General features: G+C 41.9%; 1 protein-coding gene across 1 annotated transcript; it reads right to left on the bottom strand.

The window, feature by feature from the left end:
- Positions 1-15,920: 15,920 nt before the first annotated feature.
- On the bottom strand, positions 15,921-16,919 carry LOC116761116 (olfactory receptor 9K2). The gene has a single exon (XM_032646891.1). It carries the CDS (start codon positions 16,860-16,862, stop codon positions 15,921-15,923), a length of 942 nt encoding a protein of 313 aa, XP_032502782.1. The 5' UTR covers positions 16,863-16,919.
- Between the last annotated feature and the right edge of the window lie 3,705 nt (positions 16,920-20,624).

Raw genomic sequence — 20,624 nt, forward strand, 5'->3', positions numbered from 1 at the left:
ATATATATATATATATATATATATATATATATATATATACATTTCCTCTGACTTAGTGAGGAGTGGAATTCTTGGCCATAGGATGCATATAAGATTATGTTAGTAGATATTATCAAACAATTATAAAAAGAGGTTTTACTCTTTTTAATTTACATGATGACAGTCTCAGAAAAAGAGTACAGATAGAAAAAGGCAGAAAAGTATTTGAAGAAATAATGGCAAAATTCTTCTAAATTAGAAAGAAATATATATTAATTTATGAATTAATTCATAAATTAAATGAAGCTAAAAATCCTGAAACAGGATAAACACAAATAAATTCAATCTTAGACACATGATAACTAAACTGTTGAAAGTTAAATATTAAGAAAGATGTTGAAAGCACTACCACAATATCAAACAAAAAAAACCCTTGGGCTTCCCTGGTGGCGCAGTGGTTGGGAGTCTGCCTGCCGATGCAGGGGACACGGGTTCGTGCCCCGGTCTGGGAAGGTCCCACATGCCGCGGAGCGGCTGGGCCCGTGAACCATGGCAGCTGAGCCTGCGTGTCCGGAGCCTGTGCTCCGTAACGGGAGAGGCCACAGCAGTGAGAGGCCCGCGTACCGCAAAAAAATTAAAAAATAAAAAAAATAAAAATTAAATATTTCTATATATGGGCATGTAAAGTATTTAAGTTAAATATCTGTAAAATTATAATGACCTCTATTTCTCATCTGTTAAATGATACAATAATATTTTCTGGAAAAAGATCTGTTACATTCCAAATCATTTGTTTACATATAAGAACAGCTGACAGATATGTGTAATTTTACAAGGCTCGGAGAACAATACTTTTTCTAAAAGTAAAAGATGAATTTTAATAATTTGTTGAATCTTAAAAGTCGAAAGGTAAAAATGTGATACATTTGCTAACTATAGACACAAGTGATGTAATATAGGCTTATACTTCTCAAAGATGGAAACAGCAGAAGTATTATTTTCTCTAAAACAACGTACAAAAAAGGAACATACATAGAATAAGAAAATATAAAAAATGACAAAAGTGAAGTAAAATAGATTTAACAATGAATGTAAATGAGATATACTACCTTTATTTTAAGAGAATTACATTTGTGACAAAGAAAAGGAAATCTGATTTATAAAAATCTCAGCTATAAGAGATTTCATAGAAAAACTGAAATTCAAAGAATAATATATTGTAGATGATCTACTACATTGTGGGTAAATATAATAGACTTTTGAGTTTTCTAAATTATATTTGGTGGTTGAAGAAAAATTCTAATACAGTCTTCTGTAGTTCTAAATGTATAATATATAGATCAAATATTTAAGAAAATTCAATTTTAAATAAGAGAGGGTAAACAAACATAAACAGAGAGTAAATTCCTATATATAAACATAAGTGATGCATATAATTTAAGCTTATATTTCTCAAAGGTGAAAATGAATGGGTAATTATTTATTTAAAAGAAAAATACAAAAACAAAAAGGAACATAGAACAAAGATATTAAAATGGCGAAAGTAAAGAACAATAACAGATCTTTACAGTCAATGTAAATGAGATAAATCCCTCCCGTTTCAAAATATGGTGTCTACTATATATGTGGGAGTGGGGGGAAAAGCTGAAGCTTTGAAAAGTCACAGCTATAAAATGCTACATAAAAAAGTTAAAAATCAAAGTTTTAATAAGATACACCATATAAAAAATTTTAAGTCAGCACCATAGTGATGTGAGACGTTCTCTTTGTTTCTCCCCTTCAATCTACAACCAGTAAAACATCCATAATTCAACAAAGGTACCTCTGCCCAACACACCAGGACACCAGAGAATGCCACACATCTGCACATCTAAAGCAGGGGTGGGCGGGAAGGCGGGAAACAGAGGAGGCAGAGCCAGGGATAAGCAGAGTTGGCACATGTGGTCCCAGACCCCCAGCTAAGCTTGTAGTCCCAGAGAAGCCAGTGGCTGCAGGGAAGGAGGCACGCACGACTCAGGCCTGCATGATGCAATAGCGACCACAGCCGCAAGAAATCATGCAACAGCAGAGCCCGCCATCCCATTTCTTTAGCTGGAGAGTCACTCGTGACTCTGGCCCCTTGCCCACAGCAGCAGCACTTGTGAACTCAGCAACTCCAGATGCAGCACAGGAACCCGTGACCACAGCTTCCCCAAAACTTTTGCCTTCCCCCTGGGGTGGTGGAGCCTGCACCCCAGGAGACCCCGAAGGTAGCAGAGATGCCAGCCATCCCAGAACCCCAGGTGGTGACATTCGCCACAGCAGCAGCAAGGCACCAGTGACCCTGGATGCACAAGCAGCAACAATGAGGGCACTGCGCAACTACCTCTGGCGGAGGTAGTGGAGGGTGGAAAGTGTCAAATCTCTAATATAACCAGAGGCAGCTCAGGTAAGAGGGACCGAAAACTGGTGTTATAGTACCACCTACTGAAAACAAGAGAAAGATCGCTAATTACTAACCTGTTGAATCATTATAATCTTTTTTTTTTAAAGCAGCTTTTCCTAAAGAAGAAAGGTGTTCACTACTTCAAATGTACCAGCAGAGAAACAACTCATCAAACACCATGAAAAACCACAGTAACACAGTAGCACGAAATTAAAATGACAATTCTCCAGAAATGAAACTCAAAGCCACTTCATTTGTTACATAAACACATTTCTGGTTTCAACAGAAACATTTTTCTTTTAAAAGACAGAAATGTAACTAAAACCATCTAAAAGTAAAGAGTTTGGAAAATATGAGACAGTCTCATGACTGGATATGATTCCTCGTACTCCTTCCAGTAGAGTAAACCCTCTACCAACTATGAAATCAAGTAATTCATGAATAAACAAAAGTATGAAAAGAAGCAAATATTTAACAGGAAGTAATTTTGCAACGTGGACTGCATTTCTTCACTGTTTAGATCATGAGTTAAATTTGTTAAAATGAACAAGTACCAGGGAAAAATATGTAGCTTCTCTCTCTCTCTTTAGTTCTCTGTACTTTTTTATTGACTAGACCAACAAGCAAGCATACCCGTGATGGGTCCTGAGAGAAATTCTCTCCTGGGGAGGAAAACCGGAGTAGTGGCCATTCCCTCTGCAAGGGACCTAAATGTCTCTCTGACCAGTAATGTGTTTTCTATCATAATGCAAAAAGAAAAATAAGAGAGAAAATTATTAATTAGTAAACTCACCCGACCTTTGGAAAACTAGAAGGGCTCCTGGTCCGGCACCTGGCTCAGCTCCTGCGACACCGCCTGGAGCGAGGAGGAGCTGCCGCCCGGCGCCCGAGAAGGTGGGCCTCGTGCTGGAGCGCGGCGGCCTGACGCTCGACGTGAACCGGCGGCTGCGCGAGCCTGCTGCTTCCTGGATGACGACCGGCAGAAGGAGCGCAGGCCCGCGCCCTTTGGCAGTCCTTGGGGCGCCGCGCAGCCGGCGCCGTGTGGCACGAGGTGGCCCGCGACCGCGGAAGCTGCGCGAACGCGAGGCGCACCCGGACGCCCTGCTGCGCGGGAACCTGGAGCTCACCGAGCAGCTGCTGCTACTGGACCGGGAGCGCGGGGCGCGGGCGGCGGCTCCTGCAGCTCCATCGATAGCCAGGCCGGCTTGAGCAGGCCAATGGCGGGCGACGCGGTGGGAGACATGGGCGACTGCAACAGCCCAGACGCCCACCAGCACTTCCCGGCCCCGCTGCTGCCCCCCGGACCGCAGAGGGCCCGCAAACAAGGCCGTCGCCACTTGCGTGTCCCTGGACGACCTGTTGGCGCCATCTCACCACCGAAGCATCCCCAACGGCCTGCACGGTAAGGAAGGCACCGGCCGGGCAGCGCGGTTCTCGGGCGCACAACCCCTTCCCCCACAGGTGGCCGCCACTCTAGAGCCCTCCTCCAGCTGGCGTCCGGCTCTGGGCAGGGAGATCCCAAGCCCACCTGCAGTGGGGCTTTGGGTGGTGATTTTCTGGTTAAAAGATGGAGGCGTGGAATCAGCAGTGGGCCCGGGACCCGCCAGACCCCAGCAAAGTTTCTCTCCGGCGGAGTTATGAGTTTTAGAGGCTGGAACTGTGGGGCTGGCTGGAGGCGCAGCATCCCAGCCTGGAAACCCTTGTCCGGGAGCGGGAGGTTTTTCATGGAAAAACAAACAAACAAAACCAACCCCCAAAAGGCCTTTTGCGCAAAAGTGAAATTTCCCCTCTTATTTGGCACAACAGGCAGCCTCAAACGTGAGCAGCGTTCACGTGTGTGCTGGGGCTGGAATTCTTCCCGGGCTTCTCCGTGCTGCCTGCCCGCTGGGAAGGGGCACAGGCAGCTGGGCCAGAGGACCAGGGCTAAGAGCCTTCCTGGTTGGTTCTTAATCCTGCCCTTCTCAGGGTCCGGGGACCTTTCTCAGCCGAGGCTGTAAGACTTTGCAGAGGAGTATGTGCTTGGAATGGATCCTGGCTTTTCGACTCCGTGTGCCTCAGTTTCCTTCTCTGTAGAATGGAGACGATGATCCCTACCACCTGGATTTGAGGTGGATAAAAGCCTCTGAAGGGATTTGTAAACTGTTGGTTACGTTACGGGAAGCGCCATGGTTGTGGGCGCCCCAGGCTGTGTGCGGGAGGACCTTTGGCCTCAGGAAAGCATGGAGACCGTCTCCCACACCCGTGTGACTGTCCGACCCAGGGCAGAGGGCTCTGTAGGGGCGGAGCAGCCGGGCCCCATTTGCCAGCCCTCTAATCAGTAACTCCTCCCTGTTGCCTCGCCCCTCTCCTGCCTCCGTGTCCTTCCACATTTTTGGTGGATTGGCTTCTGCTTCTGGTGGTAATTGCTGCTGCCTGGGTATGTGCCTGAAGGTGGAGGTGAAACAGCCCTTTCTGGTTCTCTTTGAAGGCTTTCCTAGTTCAGAGAAAATGTATCTCGTCATCTTAAATGACTGTTCTTCCCCAGAGAGACAGCCTGGGGATGGGGTGGGGACCGGACCCTCTCTGTTTGGTTCGATGGCCAAGTGGCCTGTGCAGGTGCCTTGCCGTGGGGGCGGGGGTCTGTGCCCGGGAAGGTCGGGTGCTAGCCCGGCAGTTCTTCCTTTACCTTCTCAGTCTGTGAGTTCAGGGCAGGACTAGGGTCCGTGGAATATTTTGCTACTGATTAGCAATCTGAGGCTCCAACTTGGGTTTCTCTTTATAACTCTGTGTACACCCCAGCCTCCCAGCGTGGGCTCGTTAAGGCCAGTGGGAGTAGCTCAAAGTGAAGTGGTTTAATTTGTTAGGGTTGCATGGTCTAGGGAGTGAGGAGTCCCTGCCCCAGCCTCTCTGGCCTCACCTTCTGGGGGGCCTTGTGAGGCTTAGATTTCTGGGCCTCGGTTTTCCCAAGTACAGTATGAAGCAAGGGATTGCAGTAGTCCCGTGGCTAGGAAAGGAACTCTTTCTGGTTTTCAGCTGTGTCATCGATAACACTTGGCGAGAGTGATTCTCTGCAGGCCACTGAAGTGCCGGAGTGTCAGAGCATATTTGCAGAGAAGTTCTGTCATGTTTTGGACAAGGAGACGCAGACCCTGTCTGGCTCAGGGTTTTGCTGCCACGGTCAATGGTGCAGGAGTCGAGGACTGGGCTGCACTTGAGGTTTCCCACCCCACTAGGCCGTGGGCGGGGTGGAGCTCTGGGGTTTCCTGCAGAATACGTGCTCCCCCAAGTCCCATGCACGCTCGGAACAAGGCTGCCGCAGATTTTGTGGTGGCACAGCTTTGGGGTGAAATAAAAATTCAGCATTATTACCACAAATTTCAGTTACAGGTGGGACTGCTGTCATTTAGTTTTGTTTCTTAAAGTCCTGTGTGACCTTGAGATGTTTTCCCGACAATATGAGTAGGATGCCTGGAAACAAGGAGAGGCCCTTCTCTTAGAAACCACTTTTCTGTACTTGGACCTGTAGTTTTAAGGTGAGTGGAGAGCAAGCTGGAGATGAGAAAGCTGACAAGCCTCTGTCTGGGTGCTGGCAAAGCTGGTGTCAAATACCAGGCTGGTGCCTTACGTGCTTGCTCTCAACTCATACTCACAGGAACCCTGGAAGGCAGTAGTATTTCTGTTTTACAGCCAAACACGTGGAGACTCAGAGAGGTCCTGAGCGTTTCCTGGAACAAAACTGAGATTGAAATGTCTCAGTTCCAGCTGCCTGGGGGCGGCTCTCAGGGGTCTTCTACTGCTCAGGCCATGGGCTGGCTTGCATCTCTGGCTCACTGTCATTTTGGCGGATAATATTAATCAGCAGACACTGGTCACTCCCCATTTCTTGATTCCTGACTGAGGTTTGCCCTCCTTCTCCCATCCTGGGAAGTGTCACTTCATTACTGGTGACCACTGAGCAAGATGGTTGATAACCCCATTACCCAGAGGGGTCAGGCTGTCTTGTGTTCAAATCTCTATTCTTCCTCTCCTCTTGGGCAAGTTACTTCACTTCCCTGAGCCTCTCTCTGTTCTTCTGTAAAGTGGGGCAAACCCCATAGTGCCCCCTTTATCCATGCAAGGTCTAGGGAGGTCAGGATCTGCACACAGTCAGCCTCAACAGTTGTCAGAATCTGTCATCCATATTCCTTCCAAGACTCCTCACAAAGAAAGATAAGGACCTCTTGGGGGTTTGCCAAACAGACAGCAGTGTTCTCTTTGAAACTGGGTTTGCAGTTTAGACAGAAAACTTGCTTCGGTTTGCAACCAAGCCATTGTCTAGCTGCACCTGCTTGTGGTCCGGGGAACAGTGACCCTGTAGTCCTCTCTTTTTTTTTTTGTTATTTTTTCTTTTTTTTGCGGTACGCGGGCCTCTCACTGTTGTGGCCTCTCCCACTGCGGAGCACAGGCTCCAGACACGCAGGCTCAGCGGCCATGGCTCACGGGCCCAGCCGCTCCGCGGCATGTGGGATCTTCCCGGACCGGGGCACGAACCCGTGTCCCCTGCATCGGCAGGTGGACTCTCAACCACTGCGCCACCAGGGAAGCCCTGTAGTCCTCTCTTGAGGTGCCCTAAAAGCCCTAAGTGGCTGTGGCGGGAGGTGGCCCATCTGTATTCCAGGCAGTCCCTCGCAGGGGCTGGGCCTGGTGGACCTGTGAATGCGATGCAAATGGACCTTTCTCCCAGTGCTTTTTTTTTTTTTTTCCCGCGGCCTCTCCCGTTGCGGAGCACAGGCTCCGGACACGCAGGCTCAGCGGCCATGGCTCACGGGCCCAGCCACTCTGCGGCATGTGGGATCTTCCCAGACCGGGGCACGAACCCGTGTCCCCTGCATCGGCAGGAGGACTCTGAACCACTGCGCCACCAGGGAAGCCCCCCAGTGCTTTTTTTGATAGAGGTCTGGGCTGTGCTGCCTAAAGTCTGGATTAGGATGCTCTTTGCTCTAATCCAGTGGGGCAAACTGAGGCAGGCCAACCCCAAACACCAGAAAGTCAGGTATATCACTTTGAACTGATGCGCTTTTCAAACAAAAGTATTTTCAACCATTTCTCCCCTTTCCACCGTCCTGTAATAAAGAATATTGAATATAGTTCCCTGTATGTTACAATAGGACCCTGTTGTTTATCTATTTTATATAGATAAACAGTCGTTTATATCAGCAAATTAATTGACATTTTAAAATTCGTATTTATCATTTATATGTCATTTCATCCTATTTAAAATACCTTTATTTAAAAAATCATCATTTCTGGTTAAAAAATATTATTTACTACGGCCTTTTTTTTTTAATATTAGGATTTGTAGTGCTATCCCCTTTTCATTCCTGATACTTGTGATTCAGTGTTGCTGCATTTCCTTTGTTAAGTTGGCTAGGGTTTTATACATCTTACTAATCGTTCAAAAACTCAATATTAAGCCATGTAAATATCCTATACTATCTATATATTTCTATATAACTAATTTTTACCTATATTATTTACCTTCTTTTATTTCATTTTACTTTCTTTGGGCTGGCTGTTTTCTCTCTTACGTAATTAAGATAGACAATTAGTCTATTTATGTTCCTGCCTTCTCCTTTATAATAGTTACTTATAGGGCTTTATTTATCACACTAAGTACTTCTTTTTCTGCACTCCAGATGTTTAGATATATCATAATTTATTATAGTTTAGTTTAAACTAAATAAAAAGATAGTTTGATTTCCTTTTTATCCATGGACTATTAGGCAGTGTTTATTTTTAATGTCCATGCTTTCTAGTTATCTATTTGTTATTCATTTCTATATTAAGTTGACCATGATCAAAGAACATATACTGAATGATTTCGGTCTTTGAATTTGTTGAGGGTTCGTCCAACTTATTGTGAATGCCAGTAAGTGTTTCTTGTGTATTTATAATCATTAGCATGTTGTTATTGCTAATGGTATTGTGAGAAGTTTAGGGAATGAGAAAAAGTATATTGCATTAGATACCAAAGCTCCTCTCCAGGTGCTTTTTAGATGGAGATGTTAAAAAGTTAAAACGTCTCCTGCTACTAAGGTTCTTGATGCAGATTTTACTATACCAATTAGATCCATACAGAGTTAGAATTTGGAAGGGCACAGTGTATTCGGGATCAATGTTCTGTTCATTTTGACTTTTTTACTGGTTAGGAAGTCATGGAAACATGTGGGTTTTTCTCTGAAGTCTTGTTGAACCTCCAACTTCCTAGAGAAGCTGTTTTGATGGATAAGAAAGTAGTGACCTAGTTTTGCTTCTGTGTATCAGATCCTTGAATCACAGTCAAGGATACTATGTTTTTTTTTTTTTGCGGTACGCAGGCCTCTCACTGCTGTGGCCTCTCCCGTTGCGGAGCACAAGCTCCAGATGTGCAGGCTCAGCAGCCATGGCTCACAGGCCATGCTGCTCCGCGGCATGTGGGATCTTCCCGGACCGGGGCACGAACCCATGTCCCCTGCATTGGCAGGCGGACTCTCAAACACTGCGCCACCAGGGAAGCACATATTTACTGAATTTTGATGTCCTCTTTGCCCTATAAAAATTCCTAGGTAGAAATAATTGCTGTACTTGAGCTCATAATAATTGAGGGGAAAATAGCTGAATAGAGAGCTAGGATTCATATGGTAAACCCAATGAATAAAGGCATGTATAGAAAATACAAAGAGAGTGCAGCCGCTAAAGATGACTGATCTAAATGATCAGGGTAAACTTTGTAAGTACATTTTAAAACATAAGTGGAATTGAGCAAGGTGAAATAGAAAAGTTTCTGTGCAAAAGAAATTAAATAACTGCATGTTAAACTTCCTGAAGTTTAATACCTGATTTTTAATACACAGGAGAAGGAGTGAGAGATAAGGAAATTCATGGAAATTGTGCAGACCTATATAACAAGAAAAGGAAGATGTCCTTTATTGTGTTGGAAATGGGGAACCACTGGGGATTTTTTTTAAAGGATATATTGTGTTCAAATTGGAATTTAATGAAAATCACATTGGTAATTTGTGGTAGATAAATATTCATGGAAGAAGTAGATAATCATGGAAAGTGTGTGACTCTCCAAGTAAGAGGTTACAGTGGCTTTAATGATGGCAGTCTTACACGAGACAGTGAAGAGAGGGACTAGCTTTAAAACTACAGGTAATCTAAGCTGAATATTGATTGATGGTTGATAAAATGAGAAATGGGTGGAAGTCAATGATGACTTCTAATGTATGAGCATCTCTCATTGGGGAAATGCTGCCTCACAAAATGAGGAGGAAAATATGAATAATAATAGTTAATCATTAAGAGTTAAGAAAATAAGCTCAAGATTCAGACTGAGCTTTCAAATTCTGGTTTTGCCTATGTGCTCGACAGTCAACTGTCTTGACTTTGCAGTGACTCTGGTTTCTCAGTTTAATGTAAGATTACTAATGTCCAGTGGGCAAATACCCTATACCTGGGATTTAGGTGAACTGGAACTAAAAACAATTACAAACCACTTTCATTGAAGGTTTGTTCCATTATAGGAGTGCTGCATGAAAGATTCTGTATTTTACACCCAAAGGAGTACTAGTATAATATGCCTACATAACTTAAAGATCACACTGGTCTATAATATTATTACTTCTTTAAACTCATCTTGTGACATGACATTACATTTATAATTATAGCTGATTGTAGTATCATAACTAATGAGATTTTCTTAATTTAAATGATAGTGTTCATGGTATTGAATCCTCACTCAGCTGCTGCTACACCAACAACAATTATGTTAAAAAGTTTTAGGGGCTTCCCTGGTGGCGCAGTGGTTGAGAGTCCGCCTGCCGATGCAGGGGATGTGGGTTCGTGCCCCGGTCCAGGAAGATCCCATATGCTGCGGAGCGGCTGGGTTCGTGGGCCATGGACGCTGGGCCTGCGCGTCCGGAGCCTGTGCTCCGCAACGGGAGAGGCCGCAACAGTGAGAGGCCCGCGTACCACAAAAAAAAAAAAAAAAAAGTTTTAGCCTACTTTTAACATTCAGATTTTTATATAAGAAATATCTATAATAAATTAGTTAATTAATAATGACTATTATTTATTATTCTAAATAATAAATATGTATAATTATTATAAATAAGTAAATTGTAAATTTTCTATTTCCTGTGTAGCTTATCGTTTTTTAGGTGAATTATTCATTTATTTATTTTTGGCTGTGTTGGGTCTTTGTTTCTGTGCGAGGGCTTTCTCTAGTTGTGGCAAGCGGGGGCCACTCTTCATCGCGGTGCGCGGGCCTCTCACTGTCGCGGCCTCTCTTGCTGCAGAGCACAGGCTCCATACGCGCAGAGCTCAGTATTTGTAGCTCACGGGCCCAGCTGCTCCGTGGCACGTGGGATCTTCCCAGACCAGGGCTTGAACCCATGTCCCCTGCATTGGCAGGCAGACTCTCAACCACTGCGCCACCAGGGAAGCCCCTTTTTAGGTGAATTAAAGTTTCATTCAAAAAAGGATATTTCTGAGTCGTTGCTCTGAAACGCAAATCCTTGGATCTAAAAAAAGGTCTGCTCATTATTTTTTCCAAAATACTGTATTGAGGAATAATTGGTGTTAAATAAACAGTATGCATTCAAAGTGCACAATTCTGTGAATTTTGGCTTCAATGAGAACACCACCACATCAAGATACAGAACATTTCCTTCATTTCTCAAAGATTTATTATGCCTCTTTCCAGTCCATGCTCACCTCCAAAGCCATTTCCAGATAACCAATGATCTCAATGATATATATTGGAATCATACATTATGTGCTCTTTCCTCTCAGACTTCTTTCACTGAGTAAAATGATTCCGAGATTTATTTATTTTGTCACGTATAAGTAACTCATTCTTTTGATTGCTGAGTAGTATTCCATTTTTCCATTGTACACATATACCAAATTTTGTTTATGCACTCTTAAATAATTGGGCAATTGATGTGTGTTCAGTTTTTAGATATTGTAAATAAAGCTGGTACGAATGTTCATATGTATTTGCCTAGACTTGTTTTCCTTTATCTTTGGTAATGTTGAAGATTGAAATGCTTAGTTCTTTTTTTTTTTTTTTTTTTTTTTTTTTTTAATAAATTTATTTATTTATTTTTGGCCGCGTTGGGTCTTCGTTGCTGCGCACTGGCTTTCTCTGGTTGCAGAGAGCGGGGGCTACTCTTCGTCGTGGTGTGCGGGCTTCTCATGGCTGTGGCTTCTCTTGTTGTGGAGCACGGGCTCTAGGCGCACAGGCTTCAGTAGTTGTGGCACGCAGGCTCTAGAGTGCAGGCTCAGTAGTTGTGGCACACGGGCTTAGTTGCTCTGCGGCATGTGGGATCTTCCCGGACCAGGGCTCGAACCCGAGTCCCCTGCATTGGCAGGCGGATTCTTAACCACTGCGCCACCAGGGAAGCCCTGAAATGCTTAGTTCTTATAATAAATATACGTTTGACTTTTGAAGAGACTACCAGGGAAACATCTGGCAATAAACGATAAGCCAAGAAATATTAATGCAATAAAATTTACTAAATCTCAGGAAGAATAGCGAGAATCTATGACATTTGAGCCAGGACCCACTCCCTCCCTGCCCTCTTTCACCCCAGCATAGGACAAAGTGTACTCAGGCAAGTGCAGGCAAGAACATAGAGATCCCTCTGCCCCTAGATCCCAAACAAAGACTACCATATCCCCTTGAGAGTGGCAGCTGCAAACATTTCTTATCCCCTCCAGCTCCGTATTGAAGAAACTCTATTCAAGGCGAGAGTAGCTAAAACGTCTGGTGATCTCTACCCAGCTCCCATTCATAGGGTAAAAGCTCTACCCTGGGCTTCCCTGGTGGCTCAGTGGTTGAGAGTCCGCCTGCCGATGCAGGGGACACGGGTTCGTGCCCCGGTCCGTGAGGATCCCACATGCCCCGGGGCGGCTGGGCCCGTGAGCCATGGCCCCTGAGCCTGCACGTCCGGAGCCTGTGCTCCGCAACGGGAGAGAAATCATATCAGAATCTATAAGATACGGCTTTCTTATCGCAATCCTACACCCAATAAAAGCTGCATTTTTAATACGAGATAAAGTATTTCACAAAAGTGCAAGGTTTTCATGCCTGCTGGCATAGCTACTGCAACAGCTTCACAAATTTCTTTTTCTTTTTTTATAATAGTCCTTACACTGGATTCATTCATCTTAAAATGGCAGGCAGTCATAGCTACAGACCTCAATCTTCAGTACATACCAAGCAATTCAACTTTTTCTTGTAACGTCATGACTATTCTCTGCTTCTTAGGAGCACTTCTGGCATCACTAGTGGCATTTCGCAGGAGTCCCATGGTGTTATTTAAGTTATCCAAGGTATTGCACTAAACATGATGAAAAATACATGAGAACTGAGAAAGGTCACTTTTTTATTTTGGTACCCAGTTTACTGGAGACACTAACTGCTCACACGGAGATGATTAGTGTCACATGGTGTTTTTAAGTGGATACTCACAGCATTTGAGCTCAACACAACAACAGGAGGTGGCTACAAAATTATCACAGTAGTACAGTATGTACTACAATCAGTTTCCTGTAGTTATGATTTAATACTGCATCTTTATGTTCTTTATATTTCTCTCAACTGAGAATGGTGCCAAGTATGGTCTGTAAGTGTGTGCATCAGTTTTGATAAATTTTAACTTTTTATAATAGATTTGTGTATATTTTATGGTAGTAAATGATCAAATAGAGCAGTATCTACATACATTTTATGTATTCGTGACATACCTAACTTTTTCTTAATTTTTTCAGTATTTCTAGGCTACATAGTTCGTCTGCAAGTTTTTTGTCACAAATATCAAACAAATTTCGAATACATTTATTGAACAAAAAAATTCGTGTATAAGTGGACCTGGACAGTTTAAACCCATGTTGTTCAAGGTTCAACTCTATAGTCATGTACTACAGTACTGGGGTTAGGGCTTCAAAATATGAGTTTTGGAAAACATAATTCAGCCCATAACACTTTCCTTTTCTTGTCTGTTGCATTAGCTAAGACTTACAGCTGGATGTTGAAAAGGTTTTGTAGTGGGGACTTCCTTGCCTTGTTCCTAATCTTAGCAAGAAAGCTTCTGGTTTCTCACCATTAAATATGATCTTAGCTCTAGGTTTTTGGTAGATGTTACTTTTCAAGTTAAGGAAATTCCCTTCTACTTGTAGTTTGCTAAGAGCTCCTTTACTTTTTATGTGTTTGTACCATCACTACACACATCATTCAAGTTAAAAAAGATGAGACACACATCCTTTGGTACATTCTCCTCATTCTAATCACTTATTATGTTCTGTGTGTTTCACCTGTCATTTTTAAATAAGCCTTTTAAAATTTACATTGGCATACTTCAAGCCCCATCAATAACATAAAGTGATACAGCAGTTTCCCTGACTCCAATCTTATGTCCTTTAAATATATTTTCCATATAACCCTAAGAAGACTTTCCCTGGTCACCAGCACCCACTCTCAGGCACCCCACCTTGCAGTCTCTGTGTTTATTGTTCGCATACAATAAACAATAAAATAAAATTTCCGGATTTTAATTGTCCAAGGATCTGATTCCCACATTAAATTGTAAATTCCCTAAAGAATAAGGTTATTTATACCTGAGCCTACCACAAGATCAGAACATATTACACAGAGAGTAAATAAAATTAATCGAATAAATGAAGATACAGAGACAGAGTAACTTTTGGGTCACAGTCTATTTTGATGAATGCCTGACTTCTATACTTTTATTAAATATTCCTTAAATAATTAATATAGGAAAAAATTATGAAGATCCATTTGAGGGAATGGTTGCTCAAAAATGTTTGTATATCTCTGTCCCTCACTTTGGTTCTTTATATTAGGATCCAGCAGCAAGCAGGGCCTCAGACACACTCAATATACAATTTCCCAAGTTAATGCCTATAATGAAGATTATTTATTGTTTGTTTCTTCTTATTACTTCTTCTTGATAGAACACATATAAAATAGTGAAAATTCAACAATGGTTGTAAAAAAATGAGTCAACAGAAACCTCAGTTAAATAAGAGTTGGAAGCTCAGAGAGAGGGGGTCTCTCACACCCAACAAAAAAAACAGAGCCCAGCAGGAAGGACAGAGACTCCTCTTCCTTCCTGTCAAGGACCCAGCCAATGAAAAGCCAGGGACCCTTTGTTCACAATAGCACCTAATCTTTCTTTTTCCTTCTTTAAAAGAGTTCTCTTTCCCTTGCCATTCAGGGACTTACATGTGTCTTGCCATGGTTGCAGACCCTGAATTGCGGTTCTCTGCTGCTCCCCAGTAAACCCATGTTTGCTGGAGAAATACTTGGTAGTCTGCTTCAGGGGAACATTTCGGTGGCCCATACAGGGACCAGAGAAGACTCCCGACAGTTCTGGGACTGGTGAGCAAACAGGTGCAGTACCCTCATTTGAGCCCATTGTTGTTTACTGTTTTTCTCACCTACCCTGGAGTTTGAAGGTGTGGCTTTCTCCTGGATCTGAGCTGGCACCCTCTTTGCATTTGAAGATCTCCAGGCTTTATTTGGGATCTGTTTAAAGGTTTTGTCTTTCTGGTTAAGGCTTTGTTCTTTAGGTTAGTACTCGTTTGGCACTTTGGTAAGATTTGAGATCAGACTGTTCCACTGAAACTGACTAGCCTTCGGCCTGTTCCCTGCAGAATGGGGGCTGCTTCTCCTAAGGTGGCTAATCTTCAACCCATTCTTTCAGGAACAGGGCTTTTTTTCTCTAAAACAATGCTGCGTTTTTCATCCTTTGATCTATTCCTTTGGAAGGGCTACCCAAGAAGAAGATTCCTCTTCTTCCCTGGCAAAAACTCAGCCAATGAAAGGCCAAGGATTCTGTTCTCTATAGCCCTCCCAACTTCCTCTTCCCTCTATAAAACTGTTTTCCTTCCCTTGACGTGCAGGGCCTTGTGCGTGGCTCACCGTGATTACAGACCACAAATTGCAGTTCTCTGCTGATCCCAAATAAACCCACCTTTGCTAGAGAAATATTTGGCAGTCTTTTTGTTTCAGGTCAACACCATTTAATATGCTAGAGAAACTAGTAATAAAATTGAGAAATATTTTACTTTAAGAAATAAGTTGAACACTCTTGTCAATGACCAAAATGTGCAAGCAAAGGAGCAATTCCAGAGACTAACATCAGACAAAATAATTGCTTAAACGCTATAATAATATATAAAAATAGTGTTCAGCACTATGCCATAAAAAGAAATAGAAATCAATTCCGTGAAATGAAATGTTATTTGAGATCAGTGTGAAGATTCACCTTGAAAAATGCTTCTCTAATGTCCAGAACATCTCCAATATCCAGGACATTTAGGATTGACAATGTCTCAGATGGAAAAAAAAAAGTAATATATGGGAAGGATACATTACCTTAAAAAGCTTTCAATAATATTTTTATGATACTCGAGAGAATAAATTTCATTGATGGCCAGGAGTACAAAATAAACAGCCACAGCATCATTAGTGGAAGAGAAAGAATAATCACAGAATAGTACTTTTCTTCTCCAAAAGTTTGTTTAGAGCCTCTGTGACATCTTTGTTTCTCAAAGAGTAAATCAAAGGATTCAACATGGGAGTGACTAGGGTGTAACATAATGAGGCCACTTTACTCAGCTCAGGATATCCGTCAGGAGTGAGATACATAAAAAATACAGCACCATACGGTACACTCACGACTCCCAGGTGAGAGCTGCAGGTGGAGAAGGCTTTCTTACGTCCCTCAGTGGAGGGTATCTTTAGAACTGTGGACACAATATACAAATAAGAAACAATAATAGCTATGATGGTAGGCAGGATAATGATGCCAGATAAGGAGAAAGAAACCATTTTATGGATGAAGAGGTCAGAACAAGATAGTCTCTCAAGTGGGCGAGTATCACAGTAGAAGTGGTCAATGGCCCGAGAAGCACAAAAGGATAAAGTAAATGTCATGCTGGTCTGAAGAACTGAGCTGATGCAGCCACAAAAATAGGAACCAGCCACCAACTGGGCACAGAGACGTGTTGACATCTGGACAGAGTAGAGGAGTGGGCTGCAGATGGCAATGAAGCGGTCATAAGCCATGGCTGCCAGGAGAAATCCCTCAGTCACCATGAAGAGGGCAAAGAGAAAGAGCTGGCTCACACAGCCTGCAAAGGAGATGGACTTGCTCTCAGACCAGAAGTTGATCATCGCCTTGGGTACAATAACAGATGAACAGAAGAGATCAATGAAGGAGAGGTCGCCCAGGAAGAAATACATTGGTGTGTTCAGCCGGGGAATGGTCATAATAATGACCATCATGCCGACATTGCCTAGAAGGATCATGGCATAGACAAGCAGAAATAGCAGGAAGAGGAGAATGTGGAGCTCTGGGCGGACCCTGAAGCCTACAAGAATGAAGTCAGTCACTTCTGAGCGGTTGCTTGTTCCCCTGTCAGCCATGCCAGAAACCTGCTGAGAGGCACAAGGCAGAATAAACAAATGAACTCTTGGCTTTCATCCTAGCTACAAATAATCTCTTACAGTATTAGTATTCACAAAGCTATTCTAAAATCATTATTTATTTTAACCTTAAAAATTGCAGTGACTTAAATTTAAGCCAACTGCAACGGATGAGGAACCGAAAGGTTAGTTTTATGTCCTAATTCATACAAGTGGTGGAACTAGAGCTTTTTCCTCTGAGTCTAATGCCATGCATTTTCATCCAAATAATCTTCACATTTGCAAGTGTCACTTCTGTATATATTTCCAATTCGTGATTTATGCAATAAATTTAATGTCATGAAACAGTGATTGGGAGAGAGCACAAATATTTCAATAAATGACATTTTTAAGCAATTTTGGTGTCTGGGTTTAGAGGTATTAGGGGCTTCAGTGGTCAGTCTAGTTTAGGAAAACTTAGCTTGGAGGGCTTAAGTACCAGCAGATACAAAGAAAGTGACTAAATTTTAAGACTGCTTACAAGGTGCAATTACTTTTTGTGGGTAATGCAAACTTTCGATTCCGATGTAAGTTATATGCTTACAAAGAAAACGTTGTGCACAGCCAAGCACAAAAATTATTAGCATTCGCATGCTATTTCTCCATATGAGCCTCCAAACCCCTTTCATAAATTTCAATTTCCCTGCATTTCCCCAGCTGACAGCTCATGGTTTTTAAAGAAAAAGCCTTACACTGACTAGACAGAAGAATTTCTTTAGAAATGGATACTAAACAAAAGATACATATGAAGAAATCGTTGATTGAATTCTTATTTACCCTGGATATAACCTTCACAGCCATCATTAGTTCATTTACTAGACAGCGCAAGCAAGAGTTTGAACTCCGGGTCCCTCTTTCTCTCCCCTCAGGGCTTTATATGCATGACTCTCCTTAGACAACAATAATAATAGCAAACATTATGTGGCACCTTTTATAGGCTACTTTTCTAAATGCTTTCATAGTAGCTCATTTAATACATACAACAATAATGTGAGCTGAGTACTATTATAGTCCCCAGTTTACAGTAAGGAAAATGAGGTACCAGGAAATAATATATGTTGAGAGCCACATACTAGGCTCAGAATTGGAACTTGAAGCCAAGAAACCTGGCTCCAGAATCCATGCTCTTAATCACTGTGTGATATCTATCACCTTTGATAAAGAAATCTGAGAGAAGTGTAATATTTTGCCTAAAAAAAGATGACTTCCAGGAAAATGGCATGATGTCTTCATGATACATTTTTGTTATGCACCAACTCCATCAAAAATTAAATATTCAAATACTTATAAAGGAGCAAGATTTTAAAAAGATCATACTTAGAGTCTGAGGAAGTATAAGCTACTTAGGCAGTGAAAAGAAACTAAAGTAGTTGTGAAATCTTTTTTGAAAAATCATATATTTTATTTATATTTCCTTAATCTTGCCTAGGGGCAAGGAAACAGATCATTTGAATTTTTGAGATTTACTCCTATCAAACTCATTCCAATATTAATAAGTTTATGACTGAAGCCATTTATGCCTGGAAAAGGGAGAGTTTTTCCCAGGGTAGCCAATAGACAAGTAGTCGGTTTGTGATTTATTATTTGTCAAAAACTCACGTTTGAAATTTTACTCTTACCTTATATTGTTGGGTAATTTGTCACATTCTGTAAAAGGAAGCAGCAGAATTCTGATGTTTTTGTCTTGTTATTCTAGAAAGAGTAAACCTAAAGTTAATTAATGACTATGTTACAACTACAAGTAATGAAAAATCATTATGTCAAGATCAAATGAACCCCTTCCCCCCAAAAAAACTTTCCAAAGGTGTGTTCATTATCCCAGTTTCATATTCTTCCCATAGAGAAAATAAACTTATTTTCCTTATTGCTCTATATAAACTACTCTCCTTTCCTTTAGAAGTTGATACTGGAAAATGTTATCATTCTTTGTAAAAAGAGAAACAAGTGAATTTTCCAGATGATGCTGGGCTAACTCTGAAATATTTCCAGGAATTATATTCTGTGGTTATGCAAAGTGAACCTGAGGAATCAATCTGCAGGATATTCTCTCTCCTGCATTCTTGGGTGCTTGAACGCTTTTAAGAAGGAAAATAGATTGTCTTAGATATCCAGGCAGAGGCCCTGAATCATCTGGAGTCTCTGATAATCTGCCAAAATACCAGCAGCGGTTATTTATAATGGCTTTGGTTTTGACATAACAATGCACATTTTTCAAATAATTACAGCATTGAGGTTTCCCTCACCTTCTGGGAGATAGTCCTCCTGGGAAAGAAAGAAGCATAAATTAGTTATTAAGATATCTAGACTCCAGAGCCAAGGTCCCTGAGGAACACAGAGACTCCAGATTTTAAAAAGAAAAGAAGAAAAGAAAGAAAGAAAATGGGAACAAAAAGGAGCCTAAGCCTAATAGGAGTCAAAATACATACAAGAGCTGTTTTCTTATTGTGAGAATCCTTTGGGAGGGACCAAAACCATCTTTCAGTCTTAATTTCTTCACTGAAAAGGAGCATTTCAATTTATCATTTCAGCAAAGTTTTTGGTCGGCAAATAGAAACAGATATGAAAGGAAATATTATATTATGAAACATAACTTATAGGGAAATTTTGCTCCTAGCCGTAAAGTTCATTTCATTTTCACTCAGAACTCTCCATATTTATTCTTTAGATACATTGTGTCAATAATAATTGATAATAAAGAGTACAGCAGCAAAGCCCAGTAAGTGCTCCCTAATTGGTTAAGTAAAGGATAGATAATGATTAACTATATCTAAAGATAGGTTCACTTTGTAACTTTAATTGATTCAAAGATGTTTATCCAGGGGGCTTCCCTGGTGGCGCAGTGGTTGAGAGTCCGCCTGCCGATGCAGGGGACGCGGGTTCGTGCCCCGGTCTGGGAAGATCCCACATGCTGCGGAGCGGCTGGGCCCGTGAGCCGTGGCTGCTGTTTATCCAGATGTCATGTATTAATTTCTCAACAGTCATTATATACACTTCAAAATTATTTTTAAACTGTTTTATATCAGTCAAGAAAATCCTAATTTGTATTTGATATAAATTAAGTCATTAAGCTAACTGCCATAAATACATGTTGTAACATAGTAAGGGAAGGAGAATAGGTAAAAAGGAAGAAAATAATGGTGGCTCATAAAGTCCTTACATGCGCAACTGGTTGAAGGCAATAGTTGGTATTTTTCTTTCCATATTCCCCGTGGTCTCAACAATAACCACAGTGTCCAAAAGTTGTTTACCTGGTGGGGTGATGCAAACCTCACTGCTGAAGGATCTGAGCCCTTGTGGTCTTGTCATGTTGAATTGCTGTAGTTGTTCATTAATATTAGTATTAGGAGGCATGGTGGAAAATTCCCTGGGTCACTACCATACTCCTCCTTTTCTCCTTTTTATTAATATCTTTTGCTAATCAGTATCAGTTACCCAAAAGAACACAAAGCATTTTGTTTACCTGTAGTTCAGTGAAATGTATGCCCAGGAGGCAGGAGCAATTGCTGTGTCCCCTAGTAAAATCGTCTGTCTGTTGGGTAGTAGGTATTCTAATTCAGCAAAGTCAGACGTCTCAGACAGTGAAGAAAAAATGTTGAGAGTGGGTTAGTAGGTTTTATAGTGGTGGTTGGCATTCCCACTTGGACCCATTGTGGTTGGACCATAGTCTGATTAGGAAAGAAACATCTTCATAAGTTGGTTCTGAATGCAGAGCACAGACCATAT

This window comes from Phocoena sinus, chromosome 10 (assembly GCF_008692025.1).
Source record: "Phocoena sinus isolate mPhoSin1 chromosome 10, mPhoSin1.pri, whole genome shotgun sequence".
Lineage (NCBI taxonomy): Eukaryota > Metazoa > Chordata > Mammalia > Artiodactyla > Phocoenidae > Phocoena > Phocoena sinus.

Excerpts from the sequence above, each read along its gene's own strand:
- LOC116761116 (XM_032646891.1), bottom strand. The coding sequence starts at position 16,862 with ATGGCTGACAGGGGAACAAGCAACCGCTCAGAAGTGACTGACTTCATT.